Source organism: Colias philodice, chromosome 11, assembly GCF_061535455.1.
Source record: "Colias philodice isolate Cphi_HAF_F1 chromosome 11, ilColPhil1 Martin Lab GWU primary, whole genome shotgun sequence".
Classification (NCBI taxonomy): domain Eukaryota; kingdom Metazoa; phylum Arthropoda; class Insecta; order Lepidoptera; family Pieridae; genus Colias; species Colias philodice.
In genome coordinates this window covers 3,473,811-3,497,078 of record NC_143096.1, presented here as the reverse complement: position 1 = coordinate 3,497,078, position 23,268 = coordinate 3,473,811, and the positions used below count along the sequence as shown (strand labels likewise).

The 23,268-nt window shown below is 33.5% G+C and overlaps 1 protein-coding gene across 1 annotated transcript; it reads left to right on the top strand.

The window, feature by feature from the left end:
• Window positions 1–15,900: 15,900 nt before the first annotated feature.
• Window positions 15,901–17,379, top strand: LOC149484440 (putative cytochrome P450 313a1). Its single transcript, XM_089700357.1, has 4 exons — window positions 15,901–16,084; window positions 16,213–16,364; window positions 16,475–16,651; window positions 17,179–17,379. Exons 2-4 carry the CDS (start codon window positions 16,328–16,330, stop codon window positions 17,343–17,345), a joined length of 381 nt encoding a protein of 126 aa, XP_089556483.1. The 5' UTR covers window positions 15,901–16,084; window positions 16,213–16,327; the 3' UTR covers window positions 17,346–17,379.
• The last annotated feature ends 5,889 nt before the right edge of the window (window positions 17,380–23,268 follow it).

Here is a 23,268-nt window from a genome sequence, read left to right as displayed (position 1 = left end):
AAATCTCTGGAGGCACTTTCAATGAAAGACAAAGGACATTTAAGTGTTCTTATTAGTAGTTCTACAGACGAATGGCATGTTGTGTACGGCAGAGGCTACTTCAGCCGTCGCTACTTGTCGGCGGCAGCCGAACTCTAAGGTATCAGTAGGATAATTGCATTCCTAAATTTCCAAGTGATCGAAATAAATCTACCATAATCGATTGATAGATGACATAATATCGTTTTTAACAATGGAGTAAGCTGAATTACTGGCTCACTAGTTTCTCTAGAAACAGATAAATATATGCGAATGCTCATTTTAACCCCACTTTGTCAAATTCTTTTGGTCAAAACAGGTGTAGAGCATTCTTTCGTTGTTCTTAGTGCCTACGAACTTACAATTAAAGATCGCGACCGTGAATAATTTAATTTGTTTCCAAACAAAACAAAGTCGCAATTTAAGTCAATGTTAATGTCTAGTCAGATTCAAACATTAACGTATGTTAATGCCGGATAGAAAATAATGACGAATTGACGTTTAATATTTATTAGTGATAAATAAACTTTCAATATAGGTATGTATAAAAGAAATTAATTGATTGATGTTACATAGGTATAAAACCAATTAGAAAGAAAGACTTTAAAAGTAAATGTTTCAACAGTTGGTATAATCTACATATTATAGATATCTGTCTACTCACGATAACCTGTCTATAAATATGTATTTTTTTTAGTTACACCACTTATAACACAAGAAAGGTTGACGGATTTTAATATAAATTAGGAAGCTTACAATGTAATCGTGAAAAATTTGTATGCCAATTGTTTGGCGAATTGTATGTGGACTGTTTTGTTGATTGAATCATGTGACCTTGTATATTGCCACAATTCTGACAAATAAATAAATAAATAAATAAAAAAAATAAATAAATTACAAAAATATTTCTCGCCGGGAGGAGCAGCTTATATGTATAATTCTTTTTTATGTAACCTACACAGTACACAGGCTCATATAATATAAAATATTATCAGTAATGTATTTTAGAAATTTTCAGATACTTATCTACCTAATTCTGCAATACTTGTGTTTTATCTTTCTCGAGTAAAGCGCGTCACACACGGTGAAGATACTATAATATTTTATCTTAAGATACTGTAATATTTTATATTACAGTATCTTAAGGTATCCGGTATCAGCGTTTTGACCATCATTTTTCTTTTTGTCATTGCGTACTAAGACCCCTTTTTTTTAAGTGGGGAAATCTTGCATAGATACCCACGGCCTCCGGGGAAGGGGCCGTGGGTTATGTCGGATTCCTAACGACCAAAACCCCACTGTGTTCCGTCAAGCCGCATCAACGACGGGGCCACGGGTATGGTAGAATTCTTCCGTGACCCCATCAGCGGCTGCCCGTCGCCAGGCCAAAACAAATTGTGAGCCAACCAGCTCTAACCTCATGGGGCGGCGTGAGCGGAACACGTCTCACGCCACCACATCGTACTAAGACCCCTGCAGAACCGCCATCCTGTTACAAATGACCCACAAAATTTCAGGTCATTTGTAACAGGATGGCGGTTCTACAAGGGTCTTAGTACGCAATGACAAAAAGAAAAATGATGGTCAGGACGCTGATACCGGATAAGATACTCTAATATAAAATATTACAGTATCATAAGATAAAATATTATAGTAGGTATCTTCACCGTGTGTGACGCGCTTAACTGTTTATAATTCTACTGTTTGACCTCTTGTTTGAATTCTACTATTATGAACAATTCTTATATAGCCATCTCACGAATCTCCAAAGGAAAGCTATGAAAGCTCTTATTATCAGCCGCATTAATTTAAGAAAAAATAAATTAAGTAATATGTAGGTAGGACCTAATTCCGATGTTATTGGAAAACGGCGTTTTCATCAGAACACTTCGTTTCTGTCGTCAAGATAGATTCAATGAATGATTTATTGAAGTGAAACTTCTTTATCGGGGGTGGACAAAAATTTTGTGAGACATTTTTTGCGTTACGCCGCGCGCGTTACATTTTTTGCGTTACGCCGCGCGCGTTACATTTTTGCGTTACGCCGTACTCGTGACATTTTTTTTCTTATCCCTACCACGCGTGATTCGACGTATACTTTCTCCAGCGGAGTAGGGATATCGTATCGTTTTAACGTACCTACGTCCTACCACTTTACTTGACCGTTTTTCTATTGCACTCGTATTTATTTCCAACGCTCTATGGTGACGTGATAATATTATATTAAAGTGATCAGCACAATCAAAGTGTTTATTTTAATTATTCTAATTCCAGTGAATTTAAAAAAAAAGTAAGTAATTACATATCTTTTTCTAATACTTAGGTGTAATTATGGTATTTATTTTTCTAAGTTATTGCACGCCTCATAAGCGAAGCGTTGAGGTGGGTACTACTGTCGCTTCGCGCAAAACATCTGATTTTTCAAACTTAAAATGTCTTTATGTATCATACATTGCACTTGTAAGATAATACATACACACACATATTAAGAAAAAACACTATTTTTAACGTTCATGATATTTTTGATGTAATTTTTGTTATTTAAACTAGTTAAAAAACAGTTTAAAAAAGTTCTGTCTTGGACGTCCGTGTGTCTGTATGTGCGGATCCTTTTTCTTGTTAACACGATAGCGACCGAAATACTTTACTAATCGAGTCTTTTTTTTTCTCTTACGCTTGAGTATGCTCAGGAATAGAACCCTTTCATTTTTCAGGGTCTGATTCGATGTGGTTTAATTGTTATTAAATAAACAAAAATAATAATTAATAAATATTTATTAAAAAAAAATTATGAGGCGTGCACTTTTGGATTTTCCAAATTATTTAAAATTAACCTCACTTTTTGATTGTATTTTTCAATTTTTTCAATTTTATTATAATATGTATAGATAATAATGTATAGATACACTAGCACGTGGGTGGAATTATGTATAAATTTTTTCTAATACTTGAATGTTATTGTGGTACATATTTATTTTTCTAATTCTAAAATATTTACAGTTATTCTCAGTTTATGATTGAATTTTTTAAAACACCAACACGTGGGCGTGATCATGTTATTTATTTTTCAAGTTATTTAAGCTTAACCTCTGTCTTAATATGTATATATTATATACTATGTGCGTCATTAATTTCTGACTGTTTCGAGATTTGATGCAAAATAAAACAGTGTGTAAATAAAATTAAACAATTGAGTAAAAGTATAATTTCATAGATAACACGTTGAGAAGTTCCCTGTATAAATATATATACATATCTTGTATAAATACATACATAATATGCCTATAGATCTTTACTCAATTGTTTTATTTTATTGATTTTTTACAAATTTTATTTACACACTTGTTATATACTACCAAGCCTATAGTAAAATCCGATAGTAAAATCTACAAGTTGATATCGCCTCTATACCATTGCATAATCTTTGGTATATTTAATAGTCGCCTCTGCGTACATACATACTCATCGGTAGCATTCATGGATACATTTTGCTGACTTGCATCGACATCGAAATTGGATCGCCGCTATGGATTCCACCTTACTTAGCCTCTAACCTCGAGCAAGTCCATTGGTATTTAAAGTAATTTTAATGTTTAATTTTTATTTGTAATATTTCTTTAATAAAGTTATCTTTGAAAATTGGTTTTTTTTGGGACTCTCGGGCGCGATAAATATAATTGGCGCAGTCGGTAGGATTTCCGGGTCCCCTAGGATATAAAATTAGGGAAAATTCTGGAGGAGATAGGCGTTTCCAGCCGAACCGGAAATTAGAAGAACAACGTGGCCGAGCATCCAAACCTCGATACCTCCCAAGAAATGCCGAGATCTATGTGAGTACACTTTATTTCAGTGATTGCTCCTTTATTTCCTATGTTAGTTTTAGATTATTTTTTTTCTCAACACGTATTATAAAATTTTCGATCCTGAAAATTTTAATTAATATTTTATAGGCGTATAGAACTTTAAATCAATAAGAATTAAAATTTTCTTTTGATTTTAGAAATAGGTAAAATTTTAAAATTTTAATTGAAGGAAATTAAAATAATTTTTCTATTATTATAATTATAAAATTTAGATTTGTGTTAATATTTTAATTAAATGAGTAGTAGGGAAGAATTAATTGACAGATTAAGACAACTTGACGATTCAGAAATTAGTGAAATTAACAGGGATATTTTAGTTGATAATTTAAGACAATTTGAAGAATCTAAAATGGCTACCCTAGATGATATCTGTAAAGCCCTCCGTTTAGTTCCTGAATTTGATGGGAATTCTCATGTTTTAGTAAGATTTATTAATATTTGTGATCAGTTAGTTGCAAAGTATGGTCAGGCCGGTGATCAATTAATTAATTCGGGTCTTTTAAATGGAATTTTGAACAAAGTAGTTGGTGCTGCCGCGCGACAAATTAATGCCAACGGTATCCCCAACGATTGGACTAGCATTCGTAATTCTTTAATAAATAATTTTGCAGACCAAAGAGACGAAACTGCACTATACAATGATCTAGCTTTATTAACACAAGGGTCTTACACGCCGCAAGAATTTTATGAACGTTGCCAGAACTTATTCAGTACAGTTATGACGTATGTTTCACTGCATGAATCTCTTGTTTCCACTATCGATGCTAAACGAGAACTTTATAAAAAATTAACCCTTCAAGCATTTTTACGTGGATTAAAAGATCCTTTAGGTTCTCGTATTAGATGTATGCGTCCAGAAACGATAGAAAAAGCTCTAGAGTTAGTACACGAAGAAATTAATACCATGTATATTCAGAATAGGAATTCACACGTATCAGATAAAAAACCTAGTGACAATAATCAGCCTTTTAAAATGCCTATTCATAGTTTTCAGCCCTTCAGGCCTAATAATTTTAATATGCCAGGTCCGTCTAGACCACAATTTATGCATAAGCCACCATTTTCACCCCAACATCAATTTAAAATGCCTTTTAATCAACCTCGAATGCCCACGCGCACCCAACAAATTTTCAGTGCACCACTTCCAAATAATAATCAAGGTTTTCAAGTACAAACTAGACCGCAACCATCATCTCAAGGCCCTAAGCCTATGAGTGGAGTTTCTCATTTTGTGACTAGGGAAAGACCGATGCAACCAGGTCCTAGTGGATGGAATTGGTCCAAGCAGGGCAATCCACCACCCTCTAATTATTTTAAACCCCGAGATGTTAATGTGAATGAATGTGCAAGCTTAGAATACGATACTCCTGATTATTATAATTATGATGATTACTATAATTACTATGATGATTATTACAATTATGAAGGTTATTATAATGACTATCCCGTAATGAACCAATATGAATATGGTGAAAGCCCTATAGTCGAGGAGTTAGTAGAACAGCCCCAGTCAGAACCAGAACCATCAACAAATGAAAATTTTCAGAAGGTTCAGAGTATAAAAAAGTTAAAATAGAATTAAATCTCCAAACTCAACGCCAATTGCCATTTATTCGCATTTCCCTCGGAAATGGATTCTATTTAAAATTTTTGATAGATACTGGAGCAAATCAATCCTTTATTAGTCCACAGGCCGTAGAACAATATTTTCCAGACATACCACTAAATTTTGATCCGTTTGAAGTCACTAACGTCCATGCAACTAGTAGAAACAATTATTCAATTACATTACCTTGTTTCGAGGAATTCAATGATAACTGTAATATTAAATTATACGTATATAAATTTCATAATTATTTTGAAGGTCTGATAGGGATGGATTTGTTAACTAAATTTGAAGCTAAATTAGATCTTAAAAATTCAACATTAATTACTAAAAATGCCATAAACCCAATTAAGTTATATAATTCTCGAAATTTTAATTTGTATGAAAAAGTTATTCCAAGTGAAACCTCTTTACTTCTTAGATTGCCAATAAACGCCGCGGATGGTGAAGTTTTAGTGCCAGAACAAATAATTTGCAATTGCATTATAAGTGAATGTTTAACTACAGTTAAAAATAATAAAGCCATAGTTCAGGTAACCAATCATACTAAAAATGACATAATTTTTTCATTAGACCATCCGACAGAAGCAACTATTTTTAATTCCGAATTTTCACAAGAATCTTCAAACCGTGCCAGTGACGTTATTTCACGTTTGCGAACAGACCATTTAAATGAGGAAGAAAAAGCCAATTTAACAGGACTTTGTAGTAAATATGCAGACGTTTTTTATATTGAAGGAGAATCTTTGTCTTTTACGAACAAAATTAAACATAAAATCCGTACATATGATGAGGTCCCCGTATATACAAAAAGCTACCGTTATCCATATATTTTGCGTGATGAGGTAAAAGACCAAATTTCAAAAATGCTAAGTCAGGGCATAATTAGACCATCGGAATCTGCCTGGAGCTCTCCGATCTGGATTGTCCCTAAAAAAATGGACGCCTCGGGGAAGCAGAAATGGAGGTTAGTCATTGATTTTCGCAAGGTTAACGAAAAAACAATCGACGACAAATATCCCATACCTAATATCAATGATATTCTTGACAAATTAGGGAAATGTCAATATTTCACAACCTTAGATCTAGCATCAGGTTTCTATCAGGTGGAAATGTCGGAGGAGGATATTCATAAAACCGCTTTCAGTGTAGAAAACGGCAAATATGAATTTCTCAGAATGCCAATGGGCTTAAAAAATAGTCCCTCCACGTTCCAAAGAGTTATGGATAATATTCTTAAAGGACTTCAAAATGTCATTTGCTTAGTTTATCTCGACGATATAATTGTATTTTCAACTTCATTACAGGAACATATAATAAATCTAGAAAAGGTTTTCCAAAGATTACGTGAATCTAACTTTAAAATTCAGCTTGACAAATCAGAATTTTTAAAACACGAGACAGCATATCTAGGACATGTAATAACTGAAGAAGGAATAAAACCTAATCCCGATAAAATTTCGGCAATTCAAAAATTCCCTATTCCTAAAACATCTAAAGAAATAAAATCATTCCTGGGTTTAGTAGGCTACTACCGAAAATTCATTCCCGATTTTGCTAAGATCACGAAACCATTAACTCAATGTTTAAAAAAGGGAAAGAAAATTACTTTTGACTCAGATTACGTTAACAGTTTCGAACGATGTAAGACACTTTTAACTAATGATCCTATTTTAATATACCCTGACTTTGACAAGGACTTTTTACTGACAACTGACGCTTCTAATTTTGCAATAGGTGCAGTACTTTCACAAGGACCCATAGGATCTGACAAACCAATAGCGTACGCTTCTCGTACTTTGAATGATAGCGAAGTAAATTATAGCACAATTGAAAAAGAATTGTTAGCCATAGTATGGGCAATTAAGTATTTTCGTCCTTATCTTTTTGGACGTAAATTTAAAATTTTAACGGACCATAAACCATTACAGTGGGTTATGAGTCTGAAGGAACCAAATTCCAGACTAACGAGATGGAGATTAAAATTAAGCGAGTTTGATTTTACTACCCAATATAAGCCCGGCAAAAGGAACACAAATGCCGACGCTCTATCTCGTGTGGAAATCTTTAACGAAGAGATAAGTTCAATAGTAGGCAATACATCCAAAGTATCTGTAGCCGACGACTCCGAAAGTACCATGACCGCCCATACCTCTAATGAAAACCCAATCCTTGAAATACCTATATCCTCTGAGCCCTTAAATAAATTTCATCGCCAGTTAGTTTTAAATATTGTTAGTGATATAAAGAAACGTACAATGGTTACCAAACCGTTCGATACTCATTCCAGGATATCTATACAATTATCAGAATCAAATTTAGAAACAGATTTAATCAATGCTATTAAAGAATATGTAAACCCTAAAATAAAGACCGGTATACTTATTAACCCTCCGTTAGGTATGTACAAAATAGTCCCAATATTACAGGAAAAATTTAAAAGCTCATGCATGAAAGTTTTTATAGCTAAAATAGAATTAGAAAACGTCAAGGAATATCTTAGGCAACAAGAAATTATTCGTAATTATCATGAAGGCAAAACCAATCATCGCGGGATAAATGAATGCTACCTTGCACTTTCAGCACGTTACTTCTGGCCTGAAATGAAAGAACATATTACAAAGTATATTAATGATTGCACAATATGTGGTCAAGCTAAGTATGACAGGAACCCTATTAGACCTAAGCTTAATTTAGTACCCCCAGCTACAAAACCTTTTGAGATCGTACATATGGACACCTTTACAGCTAATAATGAAAAATATGTAACTCTTATAGATGTTTTTTCGAAATATGGACAGGCATACTTACTTAGAGATGGTACGGCACTCAGCGTCATACAGGCTTTGTTAACATTTAGTACTCACCACGGTTTACCACTTACCATAATTACTGATCAGGGTACAGAATTTAATAACCAAATGTTTTCAGAATTTTGTAAAATTCATAAAATAATTCATCATCAAACTTTGGCTCATTCCCCTAACGCTAATGGTAATATAGAACGTTTTCATTCGACTTTGCTTGAACATCTCCGTATATTAAAATTAAAACAGCGTGATCAACCTGTAATTAATTTAATGCCTTACGCTTTAATTGCATATAATAGCTCCATACATAGTTTTACTAAATGTAAACCCTATGACCTTATATTAGGGCATACTGATCCACGTGACCCTACTGACGTCGATTTAACTATTCATTTACTTCAACAATATATGCAATCTCATAGAGAACAAATGAAACAGGTTTATGACGTCGTGAATGAATCATCATTAGCTAACAGAGAGGCTATCATTGAAAAACGTAATGAAACTAGAGAAAATGAAGTAGATTATGAACCTAACCAGCAGATTTTTGTCAGTAACCCCTCAGCTTCCAGATCTAAACTCGCACCTCGATATACCCAGGACACTGTTTTAGCAAACTTACCTATTCATATTTATACATCCAAAAAGAAAGCTCCTATAGCTAAAAATAGGCTAAAACGAATCCCTAAGACCGCCAAATTGTTGCAGGGTGCTGATCATGATGCTTCTAACATCAACACTAGCTCTCGAGATAAAACTTGAAGATCTTGGAGAAAGCCCTGGAATTTTACCCTTTAAGTTAGGTCCCATGCAACTAACCCATCATTATCATACATTTTTACAGTTTATAGAATTAAGGGAAATAGATTCTAACATTAGTTTAGTGCAGTCTCAGCTAAGTGAAATTAGAAGTAAGTTAGATAACTTTACTTATGCTGTCTATGAATCGCAAATAGATTATTTAAGTGATAAACTTGATTTTGCTTTGCAACAATTAAAAACTCTAGAACCCTTAAGGTTTAAGAGAGGCTTAATAGATAGTCTTGGGTCAGTAATTAAGAGTATAACTGGAAATTTAGATTATTCGGATGCAGTAAAGTATGATCAAGCTCTTTCAGTACTTAAGAAAAATCAAGATAAAATAGTTATTGAACAGAATCATCACATCAGTCTTAGCAAAGATTGGATGGATGAACAAAATAAAATTATTGCTGAAATTATAGAAAGTCAAAATAAAATTAATACAACATTATTTATGATATTAAACCCTGACTCATTTCCTTCACCGGATATAGTTAAATTTGCGAAATTCGCACAAGCATTAGCAATAAGCAGTAATAATGTAGACAGTTTAGTAAGCGAAATAACTAGGTTAGAGAATGCGCTAGCATTTTGCAGTGCTTCGCGCACTCATCATTCTATGATAGGTATAGGTGTAATGAAAAATATGTTAAGTAAGCTTAAGACATTTTATAATAAAGAAGAAATATTAGATTTAGAAATTAGAGACTATTACAATATAATTAAGCCAGCATCTTATTTTAATGGAGATCAGTTAGTTTTTGCTTTTAAATTTCCTATAGTTTCACCACTCGAATATAACTTTTATAAATTAGCTATTGTTCCTAATAAAAATAGGCAAGCTATAATCCCTCCTTCTCCTTTCCTTGCAATCACTGGTAATATGCACGTGTACATAGAGGCAGAATGCCCGAAGTCAGGCATGAGGTACTTATGTGAAGACGAGCTCCACCACATGCTGAAACCCCAGCCGGACTGTATCAGCAACATCGTTGAAGGAAATCTCCATGAAGACAGGTCCTGCGAAATGACTACCGTAAACCTGATGAAACCTGCAATGGAAAAACTTGATGACCGCCACTACGTCGTCGTGTTCCCGTCTCCAACTGAAGCCCGGTTATCCTGCGAAAGAGAAGAAATCATTAATCTCAATGGAAGCTACCTCGCTACAATACCACCTACCTGCAAGCTGCACACAGAAGACTTCACCATCGTCAACACCAACGATCACATCAAAGGACAGCCCATAAAAATTACTAAAGTTTCAGCTCATGTAAAAGAGCCTACCTTATCCTTCTCTATTAAAAGTAATTCAATCAGCCTTAAGAAACTTCATGAAATTCAAGACAAGATTCACCATCAAGAACCTATTCAATTAGAACAAACTCCAATGTTCTATAACACAACTATTCCCTTCTATACTATATTATTCAGTGCTATTGCACTTTCTCTCATAATTTTGGGCAGAAGATTAATCCTGAACAGAAGAAAGAAGAATGAAGAAAGAAGCCAATCAAGCAAGAAGCCTCGCCAAGAACAAACTTATGCTGAACCTGGACCAAGCCAAGACTGTGGAAAGCTGCCAATGACATTTTTTCCTGTCGTTCAAAAATAGTCCTTGAACTAAGGGGGGAGGTGTTATATACTACCAAGCCTATAGTAAAATCCGATAGTAAAATCTACAAGTTGATATCGCCTCTATACCATTGCATAATCTTTGGTATATTTAATAGTCGCCTCTGCGTACATACATACTCATCGGTAGCATTCATGGATACATTTTGCTGACTTGCATCGACATCGAAATTGGATCGCCGCTATGGATTCCACCTTACTTAGCCTCTAACCTCGAGCAAGTCCATTGGTATTTAAAGTAATTTTAATGTTTAATTTTTATTTGTAATATTTCTTTAATAAAGTTATCTTTGAAAATTGGTTTTTTTTGGGACTCTCGGGCGCGATAAATATAATTCACTATTTTATTTTGCACCAAATTTCGAAACAGTCAGAAATTAATGACGCACATATTATATTATATATACGTTTTAAAATAGAATATTTTTTATTTTACAACCTTTACAACTCGATCATTAGGAATTTATTACCTCTATTGTTCGAACAAAAATAAGTTACCGACTTTAAGAACGTGCCGACAATGTAAGTACACAATTGTTTCTTAGAAAACATTTTAGGAGTATACGATAATAAATCTATGACTCACGTAAACACGTGTTTGCTTGATTGGTGTCAGGTGTTCAATTATAATTTTATGAATTCAAAATTTATAAGAATAAACCTCAAACTCTCTGTCCAATCAAAATCCGCCTAAGTCGAAATCTTTATAAGCTGAAAACGGCAGTGGCCGGCGTAAATATTCAAATAGGTAGCGAGGAGCGAAGCGACGAGCATCAGGTTAACTTTTGAACTACCGCACGAGCCGAGCGAGCGAAGCGAGCGAGTTGCAGCAGCGGCCGGTGTAAATATTTAAATAGGTAGCGAGGAGCGAAGCGACGAGCATCTTAGGTTAACTTTTGAACTACCGCACGAGCCAAGCGAGCGAAGCGAGCGAGTCGCGGCAGTGGCCGGCGTAAATATTCAAATAGGTAGCGAGGAGCGAAGCGACGAGCATCTTAGGTTAACTTTTGAACTACCGCACGAGCCGAGCGAGCGAAGCGAGCGAGTTGCAGCAGCGGCCGGTGTAAATATTTAAGTAGGTAGCGACGATCGTGTGACTAACGTATTTCTTTAATATTGTATATAGTAAATTATTTTTTGAAAAATAAGGACATAAAGAAGTTTCACTTCTTACGTGTGTACTCTAGTACACGCACACATTTTCTGTTCATGTTTATATGTTCTAATGAGTGCTTTAATGAATGTAGATTTAAAAAAAATCGGGCGGTTTGACGCAAACAATTGACCCGAACGCACGCATCATTCATTATGCACGCGGACTTAGTGCACGTGGCATCTACATTTTATACGATAGTTTTTTTTTAAAGTTGAAGCATTGAAAGGATTATTTATTATTTTTTATGTAAAACGCTAAGCGTTTTTGTTTTTTCATAAATTGAGGAGAAATGAGGTTTTAAATACCACGGCAATTGATGCTGAAAATAAAAATATTTTCCATTTACTTATTCATTATTATTTATTGGAGATCATACAAATTCTATTCATGTTTTTTATTGATTTGTTGTTATTTGGAAAAACTAACAGAGGAAAAGTTATTGATATGATCCTACATATTCTTAATTCTTTTTTTTTTCAAAGAAATAGATATTTTTATTTAGGTAATATTAAAAATTTTCAATTATAGATTTCATAATTCGATGTACTTATTTAGATTTACATACATCAACAAGTTAATAATGAATATTAACAATTTTGCAACTTTTTTAATAGCTCTTCTGCATCTAACAAAATAAATAAATAAATGTCTAAAGGCGGGTTCCCACGGCCTGATTTCACACAGATCCGACCGCGCCAGGCCAGACCGACAGGCCGTGGGAACAGGCGCATCCGGTAAGGCCTGTGGTCGCCTGACGAGGCCCGTTCTATCCATCGGAAGTCGGTAAGTTGCTGCGTAAGAACATAATTTATCAAACTGTACATTCGAACAAAATTTTTAGCCAAATCGGTTCAGCCGTTCTTGAGTTTAAATAGTGTAACTAACACGACACCAGGCCGACACATGCGGCGCAGTACCCGGGGCCGCCTGTCGAGGCCTGTCGCCTAGCGGGCCGTGGGAAATGGTCGCAGCGCGATGTTAAACTTCCATATTGTAGTATTTAATAAAATTGAACGTATTAGGTAACCCTGATTTTATGAACATTACTTATACAGTTAAATGATAATTATTGTATTGAAACATTTAAAAATAATTAGTGAGTGCTGATTTTTAACTAAGATATGTTAATTCGATGATCTTTTAAATAGCACTGCTACAACTCTGCGTCTTCATTGTTGATAAATCCAGGAAAGTGCACACTTTACGCATTGCACTGTACGCACGTACAAAATGAATTTCATAGCTTTGTTAGTGGGTTTGTTAGTGTTTTATATAGTCTTTAGATACAAACGTCGAAGGTTATACGAGTTAGCATCCCGTATCCCGGAGCCACCTGACATTAATTCTTTTCTTGGCCTACTTCAATTTTCTTTCGATGCTCAGAATGGTAAGTGCCCAGTATGTAATGTACCCGTTCACTCTTTTCTTGAAGACCTCCATGTTGTACTCGTCGGGAAACACAGACTGACTGACTGAAGGTGACTGTATATCAACGGTCACCATGCTTAATTATACACTTATTTTATATTTTATTGGATCAGCCCATAAGAAATTTCCTGTGCCTTCAGAAGAAATGCCTTCTTGCACGATTACAATGTTTAATCTGATGCAGTGTTGATTTATTTATATTTTCAATAAAATAAACAGAATTAACCTCACAACTTATTTAGATAAAACAATAGAATTTGGCATTTCTAGTTAATATTTTACATTTTTTACAGTGATGATGCGAGTAATTACGGATTACACTCCTTTCTGTCACATGAATGGAGGCCATGCCAAACTGTGGCTTGGCCCAAAGCTTTATATTTGTAAGTATGAAAAACAAATGAACCCCAGGTTTTATTACGTAGAGAAACACACATTCTAATTCACATTCTAATAAATGATTTAACAAATTTAAATGGTTAATTGCATAATTGCAATATATACCTAATTAATTATATAGGTAATTAACCACTTGATACAATGAAATATAATTAACATTAATTACAAGTGTAGCTATAATTTATACATATTATGTAGGTATCTGGATTTATATTCTTATATGTTATTTTAATTAATAATAAATTTCAGATATGACTAATCTTGAAGATTCGCAATTTGTATTAAAGAACTGCTTGGAAAAAGATGAGATTATGCTTATGATTGAACCATGTGTCGGGAAGGCTACAGTAGTCGCCCCAGGTATTTAAAATATATTTAAAAAAGCCCATAATTTTAGTGTAAGTTCAACTTTTGATAGTAAGCTATTAAGTAGTTTCATTAGTAGTTTTCAGATAGCTTTTATTTTACTAACTCTTAATTGTGATACATCAATGTATGTGTAAGAAATAAATAACTAACAATTTTAGTGCCTATTTGGGAAAAGCGTAGAAAAGCTACGGTTTCCGCGTTCACTCCGAAAAATATAAACAATTTTGTAAACACGGTTTCAAAGCAAAGTCTCAGGATTGTGGAGCAAATGTCTTCAGAAAATTTTGCTGGTACTGGAGTATTCAGTCTTTGGCCGTACATTAACCGATACTCCTTGAAGTCGAGTGCTGGTATGTAAATTTAGTTTTTATTTATAATAATTATAATTATTTAATTTACCTATAGGTTTGTGTATTATTCTGAAACGTTAAACATTATATGCAGTTATCTTTAATGCAGTTCTTACGTTACCTATACTAAAAGCATTATAAAATATTCCTTCAATTTATCAAATATTAGTCAAAAGAAGTCTATTGAAATTGTGTAAGTACAATAGTAATACTTATAACTTACTAAGAATATAAATTAGCAGAGTCAATCATAGATATTATCTCAAAGGATTTAAAATTGATTCATTTTTGGCGCTGTTTTTTTATATTTCAATACGTAGATAATGTTAATTTTATAAAGGCTATAGATACTGAATAGGATACAGTTAAATTACAGGATACAGCTTACATTAAGTAGTTAGTAGATGATTGTATTTTTGTGAACGAATGGAACTTCTGAATGAATGAATTATATTATGATTACAGAAGCAATATTTGGAGTAGAAATAGAAAACGCAAAACGTCCATTGGAGGTTTATTTAGAGGCTTTAACAGTGGGATTTCAATTGTGTACATACAGAATGATGCACTTTTGGTTATGGCCTGATTTTATTTATAACTTGACGTCCCAGGGAAAGATTTTCTACGACTATGTAGACATAGCACATGAGTTTGCTGATGAGGTAACTATTAGTGTATTTTATCCACTTATATTTTATACATTTCACTTAAATTATGTACTTCATTTTTTATAACGATAAACTGTCTTTCCTCGGCTTTTCCCGCGTGGTCGAAATACATTTAATTTTTTTGCGAGAAAGAAACTTCCCCATCCAGAACAATTGCTAACATAATATTGCATAAGTACGATTACAATTAAAATTGTAATGTTATGTTGATTATTCACTTGTTAGTTACCATTATAATATACTTACCTACAATTTAATTCTCCAGATGATTGCACAAACACGCGCGAATTTAGAGAAAAAAGAGAGAAACAATAATAACTCCATCGGTATGTGATAAAAATTATAAGGATTAGGGCCGAATTTTCAATCCTTGGTAATCTAATCAAATCGGTCGAATCTTATTCGTTAAATATCATAATATTTAACAACCATTTCAAAAATCTGGTATGTACTTCCCGTTTTTTGTCATTTAACAGGTTACATCTGTATATTATTGTCAAACATTTATTTATTCAATTATACTTCTTCTAGAAGCACTATTGAATCGTCATAACATATTTTTAACATTTACCACCGATTCGGAAAGCAATATCTATAGAGGAGAACCAGCAATATGATGAACGGATAAGATTTAACCAAAGATTGAAAAATCGGCCCTTTTAGTACCTATAAATATATATCTACGGCTTAAATTAAAACATAACAGTAGATAGGTAGCAATACCAAATATATATTTTATTTTCTCTTTTCGTATTATTTTCATAAAAATTAAAATATTTCAGATCAAGAAACAAAAATTCAACCGAGTAGTTTCTTGGAGCATCTTCTTCTATTAGATAACAACGTTCTTAGTAGCAAGGATATACGTGAAGAAACTTTGGTGCTATTAATTGCAGCGACAGACTCATCGGCTATAGCTATATGCAACACATTACTTCTATTGGCTAAATATCCTAAAATCCAGGAAAAAGTTTACGATGAGTGAGTTCAGTATGTTATTTTAAGGAAGAAAAAACAGTTTGCCTTTTATGATTCTAAGGTTTTAGGTTAAAACTAAATTCTAATTTTACTACTTTTTCTTTTCAAACTGCTGTAATATTTTATTTTAGGATTAAAGCAGCATTTGGAGATTCCGACCGTCTCTTGAATACGGATGATCTACATAAAATAACATATTTAGGAGCTGTGTTAAAAGAGTCATTGCGCTTATTTCCACCAGTGCCGATGGTGGCACGTAAACCTGACTCTGAAATCAAACTACGTAAGCATAAGCTTTACCCATTCATTATATTATGCTAAACACCTTCATGTCTTAATAGTTTTGCGAAGAGTAGTTTGCAAAAACGATAATGATTTTGTCTTTCTAAACAGCTTCTGGTATATTCCTACCTCCTGAAACCGGTGTATTGGTATCGATTTATGGAATAAACCGGGATCCGGCGTCCTGGGGTCCAGATGCTGATTGTTTCATACCTGAAAGACATCTTGAAGATACCGAAAATGGTCCAACAACGATTCCCTTTAGTGCAGGGCCAAGAAATTGCCTCGGTAACATTTTGTCTCACTAATTCTGTGTTTATATAAGCTGATAGTTATCTATTGTAGTCGTTGTGTTCCTGTTTTCATTATTGGACACAAAACAGACTCTGATAATTTATTTTCTGTGTAAGGAAAAAACATACATTTATCTTAGTCAACTGACAAAAGCCCTGGGAACAATCCCTATCTATGTAATATATGCTCTCTATTACTATCCTATTATGGAATGGCCAGAACCCAATTATACGCAGGCAACAATAAAATAAATAATATGTAAGTAAATTATATTTGAGGTTACCACTTATCGTAGAAAAATCAAAGCTCGCAATATACTGAGTTCATAATCCTTTACACGTTTAAAATTTATTAGATAATACATATTTAATTGTTATCACTGGCTGTTCATTTTTTTGTCATAGAAATGAATTTTTACTACATAGCTCATACTAAATACGTATTTCAAATTCCGTCCCCGAAGTATTTGTCTAAGATTTAAAGACTTATCGATAGTTAGAATAAAAAAACGAAAATTTCAGGTTACCAGTATGCCTTGATGTCAGTCAAAATATCGCTTATTGCTATACTACGAAGGTTCAAAATCGTCGGTGAAGAGGAAAGCGACCCTGCTCCAACGATGGAGTGTGACTTCACTCTTATGATGAAAGCTAAAGATGGCTATAGAGTTGCACTAGAATGCCGTTAAAAGTTGTATTGTTATTTTTCCCTATAGTTAAAAGGTACTACTAAAGTGTGTGTAAATTTGTATAAAACTATAAAATTTTCGGCTATATTTTATAATTTCATGTGTATGTACATATTATGTTTGTATTATGTTAAATATAATATTAAACTGTAGCCTTTGATATCTTATTGTTAATCTTCAAAGCCTCGTTGACCTTATTTTAATCTTAAGAACCGACAAAATTTAACCCAAAACTTGGCAAAATATAAAATGGAAAATACTAATAGAGTTATGAAAAATATTTATCCAACCATCGCCCATTGTTCTTGTCTTGAGATAATTGCATGAAGCAATCAATTAAAACTTTTATTTCAAGCCCCAGGGTCCACCACGACGAACTAAGTTTTTCCATTTCCCGAGGCTAATAAAAGGTTAATTGGATGGATATTTTTATACCGTCTTATGCTTTTATTAGGTATTCTTAGTTCAACGGTTATGGTCAATAACGGGGAATTTTATTGTAAAGCGGTGAGCATGACACCAAGATTTTTCCTTTTTATTTGCTTATAGTAAAGGAATCGGGTCACGAACTTGGTGAATCTCGGAAGGCGATAAATTATCTCGGTTAGTTCCTAGTTTCCCAACTGTTCATTTCAACTGATTTAGTACCAAAAGCGCTGATCTAGTTGTGAGCCCTGAAGCGTTTAAACTTCTGTAATTGATGTTCATTGTTTGTAATAATTTTATACACAATAAAGCGTTGACGTGAATCGAGCTAAATCTATCGGGGAGGAATTTTATTGTCATAAAGGTACGAAGCAGCTAATATTTATTAATTAAAATCATAACCTAGGGGAGACCGGGTTTGGTTGTCTCACGGGTTGGTTGTCACAGCGGTCTTAACACAAAACTGAACTATCGAATAAGTCTGATCTCGTTGAACAGCGTGGCAAGAGCGATACAGTGACAACGCTGTCCCAACTTCGCGTCAGACCGCTCCGATCTGCCGTGAGGGCCTCACACGTGTTTATTGTTTTCGCACAGCAAAAGTAAATTTTTGTGCTGCTGTGTCGAACCTCGTAATTATACGTTCTTGTTTTACAGTAATAATCTTTCAGTTCATTTGATGATGATGAAATGTGTTTTATAATATCGTAGTATAGTTTTTTAGATATTCATTGATCGGAATTTATTTTCAATTTTTATTTTCTAAAACGTGTTATGGGGCTTGTTGTCACAAATTTTCGGGGGCTGGTTGTCACATATCAACCAGCCCCCTGTATGCGAGATGACTTTATTTTCGTTTTGAGGTTGTATGTTTCAGCCGTAAATTTTCAATCAACACCGGAAAATCACCCTAACAAACCTGCTGGAAGTCCATCTATCCTTGATGACTCTATATTGACTCACGATTATTATTATTTGCTAAAATTGTGATTCTTAATATTCAGACTTAAATAATGACCATAGACACGGTTTCATTTGGTTAAGAGTTCTTAATTAAAAACTATTCCGTAAAATTATAAGTTAAAAGACCAAAAAGTGACTTTCTATTTATAAATTGCCTGTTATTTATTATGTGACTACCTACCCTAGGCATTGTGACAACCATCCCTGACCCGGGGTTATAAGTCACATTTTTCTTTAGAGTGAAAATACAAAATATTTCTAAAACTGATAATATTACACAAAAATACGTTTATTTCTTTTGTAATAGAATAATTACACTATCTTTTGGTATACAAATATCATTCCTAAACAACGTATTTTGGAAGTTACATAAAAAAAGCTAAAAACGTGACTTTCATCCCCGCTCTCCCCTATTTATTCAGTAGAATAAAATGAAAAGCCTTATTTAAATTTATTATTGACAATAATTAAGTTTCGATTATCGGTTTTAATTAATTACGTACCTACGATTGTACCAATATTTTAAACAAACATTTCACAGTATTGTTGAACAAAACATTTAAATTTCAAAACGTAAATATTCAGACATGACAAATGGCCAGAACTTTTACACTCAAAGTAGGAATGAAATGGATGGTTATATTGTACAATTTATCATCTGTGTTCAGAGCTGCACTAAAAGTTTATGCAAACGAGTTATGGCCATTTGCATGTATACCAGTAGCTACTAACAGTAAAATAGTTGGAATACATTTTTAGTTTCATGATTGTGATTTTAGTCTGTGATATAGGTAGAATCAAGGAGAATAACATTATTGTTTTAGTTTGTAGATATCAGTCAATTAATATCTACGCAAATAACCTTTTAGGGGCTAGGCTATAAGTTTATTCGTATTGCTCCAATGTAAGAGTAAGAGAATATAATATTTTCCAAATGTTACTTGTTCATCATTAAATAGTAATAAAATTATAAATAATATTAACCTAATTAAGTTGCTTTCAAAATTAAATCAACCGAATGAAAACAATACGTTCGTCCGTTCTAAAGTCAACATTTGAATACTTCATTTGCATGTATTCCGCTAAGCCCTAGAGTGGGTTTCGCTACAACCGAATGCTAATTGGAAAAATCTGGTTTGTTGACAAAAAACAAATGAACCATTCACTGCTGTACACTTTTACAATCGTCCGTTTTTTATTTTTATCGAGAAATGCAATGAAGGAAAATACACAGTAGGTATTCGAATACGTGTTTGTTTTTTCGTTTGTAAATTAAAGATAATAATTAATGTGTACCTAATTGTGTGAAAAAGTGTGTTTTTATATTTTTTATAAATGCTTTTATATCCCTGTCTAATTTATTCTGGAAAGTAGACAAATTGTACGAGTCAGTTTTGTGCAAAATAAAAAAAAAAACACATATTAATGTATAATGCAAAATAATTATAAACTAAGCTTCATCAGATAAAGTTTCAAATGTTTCCACTGTTGAGAAAGCTACACAATGCCTCGAGAAGCTGAGCGGATTTTCAAAACTTTTGTACTCGGAAGTGGCGGCTTGTAATTGCTTTGAGAGATGATACCGATCGCGATGTGGCTCCAACGTTATTCGATATCGCCTCGTTTGTCTATGTCCGAATAGAGCGATATTCACGGTTTATTATCTAACTGCTGCTAACGCTCGGTTATTTTAGAAAGATTATTGGAAAGTGGTATATAGTGGTTAAAAGCCTGCCTATCATGTATAAAAAAAAGTGAAAGTTAACCATAACAAAATTACAAAAATACATATTACATATACATACAGGCATATAGTTTTTGCTTAGCCTATAGGTTTTCCATATTGTAGCTTAGACTAAAAATTGGTTGTCTGTAAAGTCGGTTTACTGACGATAGTTGAACGTGACAACGTCCGATTAGCTTCTTTGTCGCTCGTTCCGCGCTCTCGCTTGCACTTCAAGCCTTACATGGAACGCCTCAAAGCGAGGTAACGCCGCATGAGTCATGTTTTTTCGTGCGTGCAGCCGGCTCTATCGAATTATAAGACGTTGTCACGTCAAAAAAACTGATTTTAATTGAACACAATAATAACTTACCTACATCATCATCATCATCAGCCCATATACGTTCCCATAATATATCTTATCTACATAATATATTATCTTAATTAGACAAGCTAGATCTACGACAAGATTAATTAAGGTAAAAGCATCAGTAGATGACCACTTAAGGAGACAGAATATTCTTTTTAAATGTTTGACTTTAATTATCATATGAATTCAGTAAGTTTATTTTTTTGGAAACCCTGTGAAATGTGTTTTAACATATGAACAAGCATTTCACCACGTACAATGGTCGAATAAACTTAAAAAAAATTAAAAATGTTCTTATATTAGAAATTTAGTAGTTGACCATCTAAAAACTAGAAGATGACCATATTTTGCATCAGTAGATGACCACTCAGATGCTACAATTTTAATTGGGTTATTTGTTAAATAAGAAGCAATAAGATGAAAAGATAACGTTTTATTTGAAATATATAATAATAATTAGGCCTTTTTAAGCCTATAATTTAAATAAAAACAAGATTCTAAAAGATCCGAAAGATGGTTATAAAACAAAAGGACACTGTCAAACACAAAGCGTAAACGTCAAACTTTTTGCCAAATTTATCATATCAAGGAATGTATCTCTGGAACATCATATACATTTCTCGTAGAACTGGTCTTCTTGGGAGCCTCTATGTGAGCAACTACTGCATCCCAGGGATAGTCGAGCACATCTTTATGCCATTTTTTACCATTTTTTGCACCCAGTCGCATATTTTATGCTCCTCTTCTGGTGTAAGGATGGATGTCGGACCCATTTTTCGTTCCATCGGTGACTTCCCTTTTACTTTATTTGTAAGCGTTATTCTTGGTACACCGAACTTTTTTGCAGCCGTTCGTATTGGTGTTTTATGAAGACGAACATCGTTCACTGCTACAAGCATTGCAGCTTCAGTATAATTTAGGAATGCGCCCCTTTTCCCAGGCATCTACAAGATAAAAATTGGTTTTAGTAATAGATCATAGCCATAAATTCGTACCATAAACAAAACTAACTAACTAACTAAAGAAAATCAATCTATTGTTAAAGTAAATAAAATAGTTTATTTTAATTAATTATTATATGCAGTATATTTAAAAGATACAGAACATAATCAAAAGTTGACCACCATGGTCAATTACTAGAAAATCATAGTCAAACGGTAATTCGGTAATGGACCACCATGGTCAATTACTAGAAAATCGCAGTCAAACGGAATCAGTATTGGACCACCCCCACATCTCAATTTTGTCAACAAATCTTTAAATTTTAATTACCCTGTCATTTAAATAAACCATAAACGAATAAAAAACGAAAAACACTTACCGTCAACAAGGTGACAAAGTTCCTAGTATTCAGCTTCAAACTTTTTCAATCTCTACGAATATTATTACAAAAACGAATTTATTGATTTAATGGTCCGTCACTCAACAAACAACTGACCACCATTTACTATATTTGACAGATATGGATGCGCAATTTACGCGCCTATTTGACCAGATAACAGCACTAACTACTTATTAACGAATGAGTTTTTAAAATTGCCGCGAATTCTTATTTTAACGGTTTATGTGCATTAGCGGTCAACTACAGGTACATGGTCAACTACTGGTGACTTTACCCCTACGTCACTTTGCCTTTAACTGTGGCCTTCACCTCTTAATTAATTTTATTAACCAAGACCTAAATTGGTATATTATGTGTATTAAACAAAAGAAATTGGTTAATGTTGCCACTTCGGTTCGTTTTCCCTGAATTTATCCTTAACTTAATCCTTTTGTCTCGACTCCAACACTTTGTTGGACACTTTTGCGCCGCGGCCGCCTTGATTAACACATCAATTATTGTCCTACGATTGACGTAGACGTACTAGGTACATTAAATACGAAAATGTAAATTCATTATTTTTAAATACTACTAAAATATTATAATATAAAGTAATATCGTAATAGGTCTATGAAGTTCAAAACCATGATAAAAATACTACTTATGCATAAGAGAATAAATAAGTTCAATAATTAACTTAAACGAACACAGGAAAGAAATAAAATTTATTCCCTAAACAATTAATTCAATAGGTCCATTATTTAGGAACAGAACCCTCTCTAATTTACGTATTCAAACAAAGATAGTAGGCAGGTTCCACGTATTGTTATATTTAGTATAGCGGTATTAGTTTTCATGGAGTAAATGCTGTGAGTAAATGCTATCAGATTTATAGCAGGCGTCGTGTTAGGTTCAATCACAGTGAGATGAACGTTAATCTCTGTGACCCGCTAGCCGTCGCCACGGTGATAGGGGATCGTGAGAAATCTATAATCTATACGATCTGGTTTCTTCTGGATACTTCCATTCGATTCCTTTATAACCGACTTCTTAAAAGTCATAATACATATTACGTATACGAACATGCACTTCAATTTGATAATTATGGGTGAGTAATGTA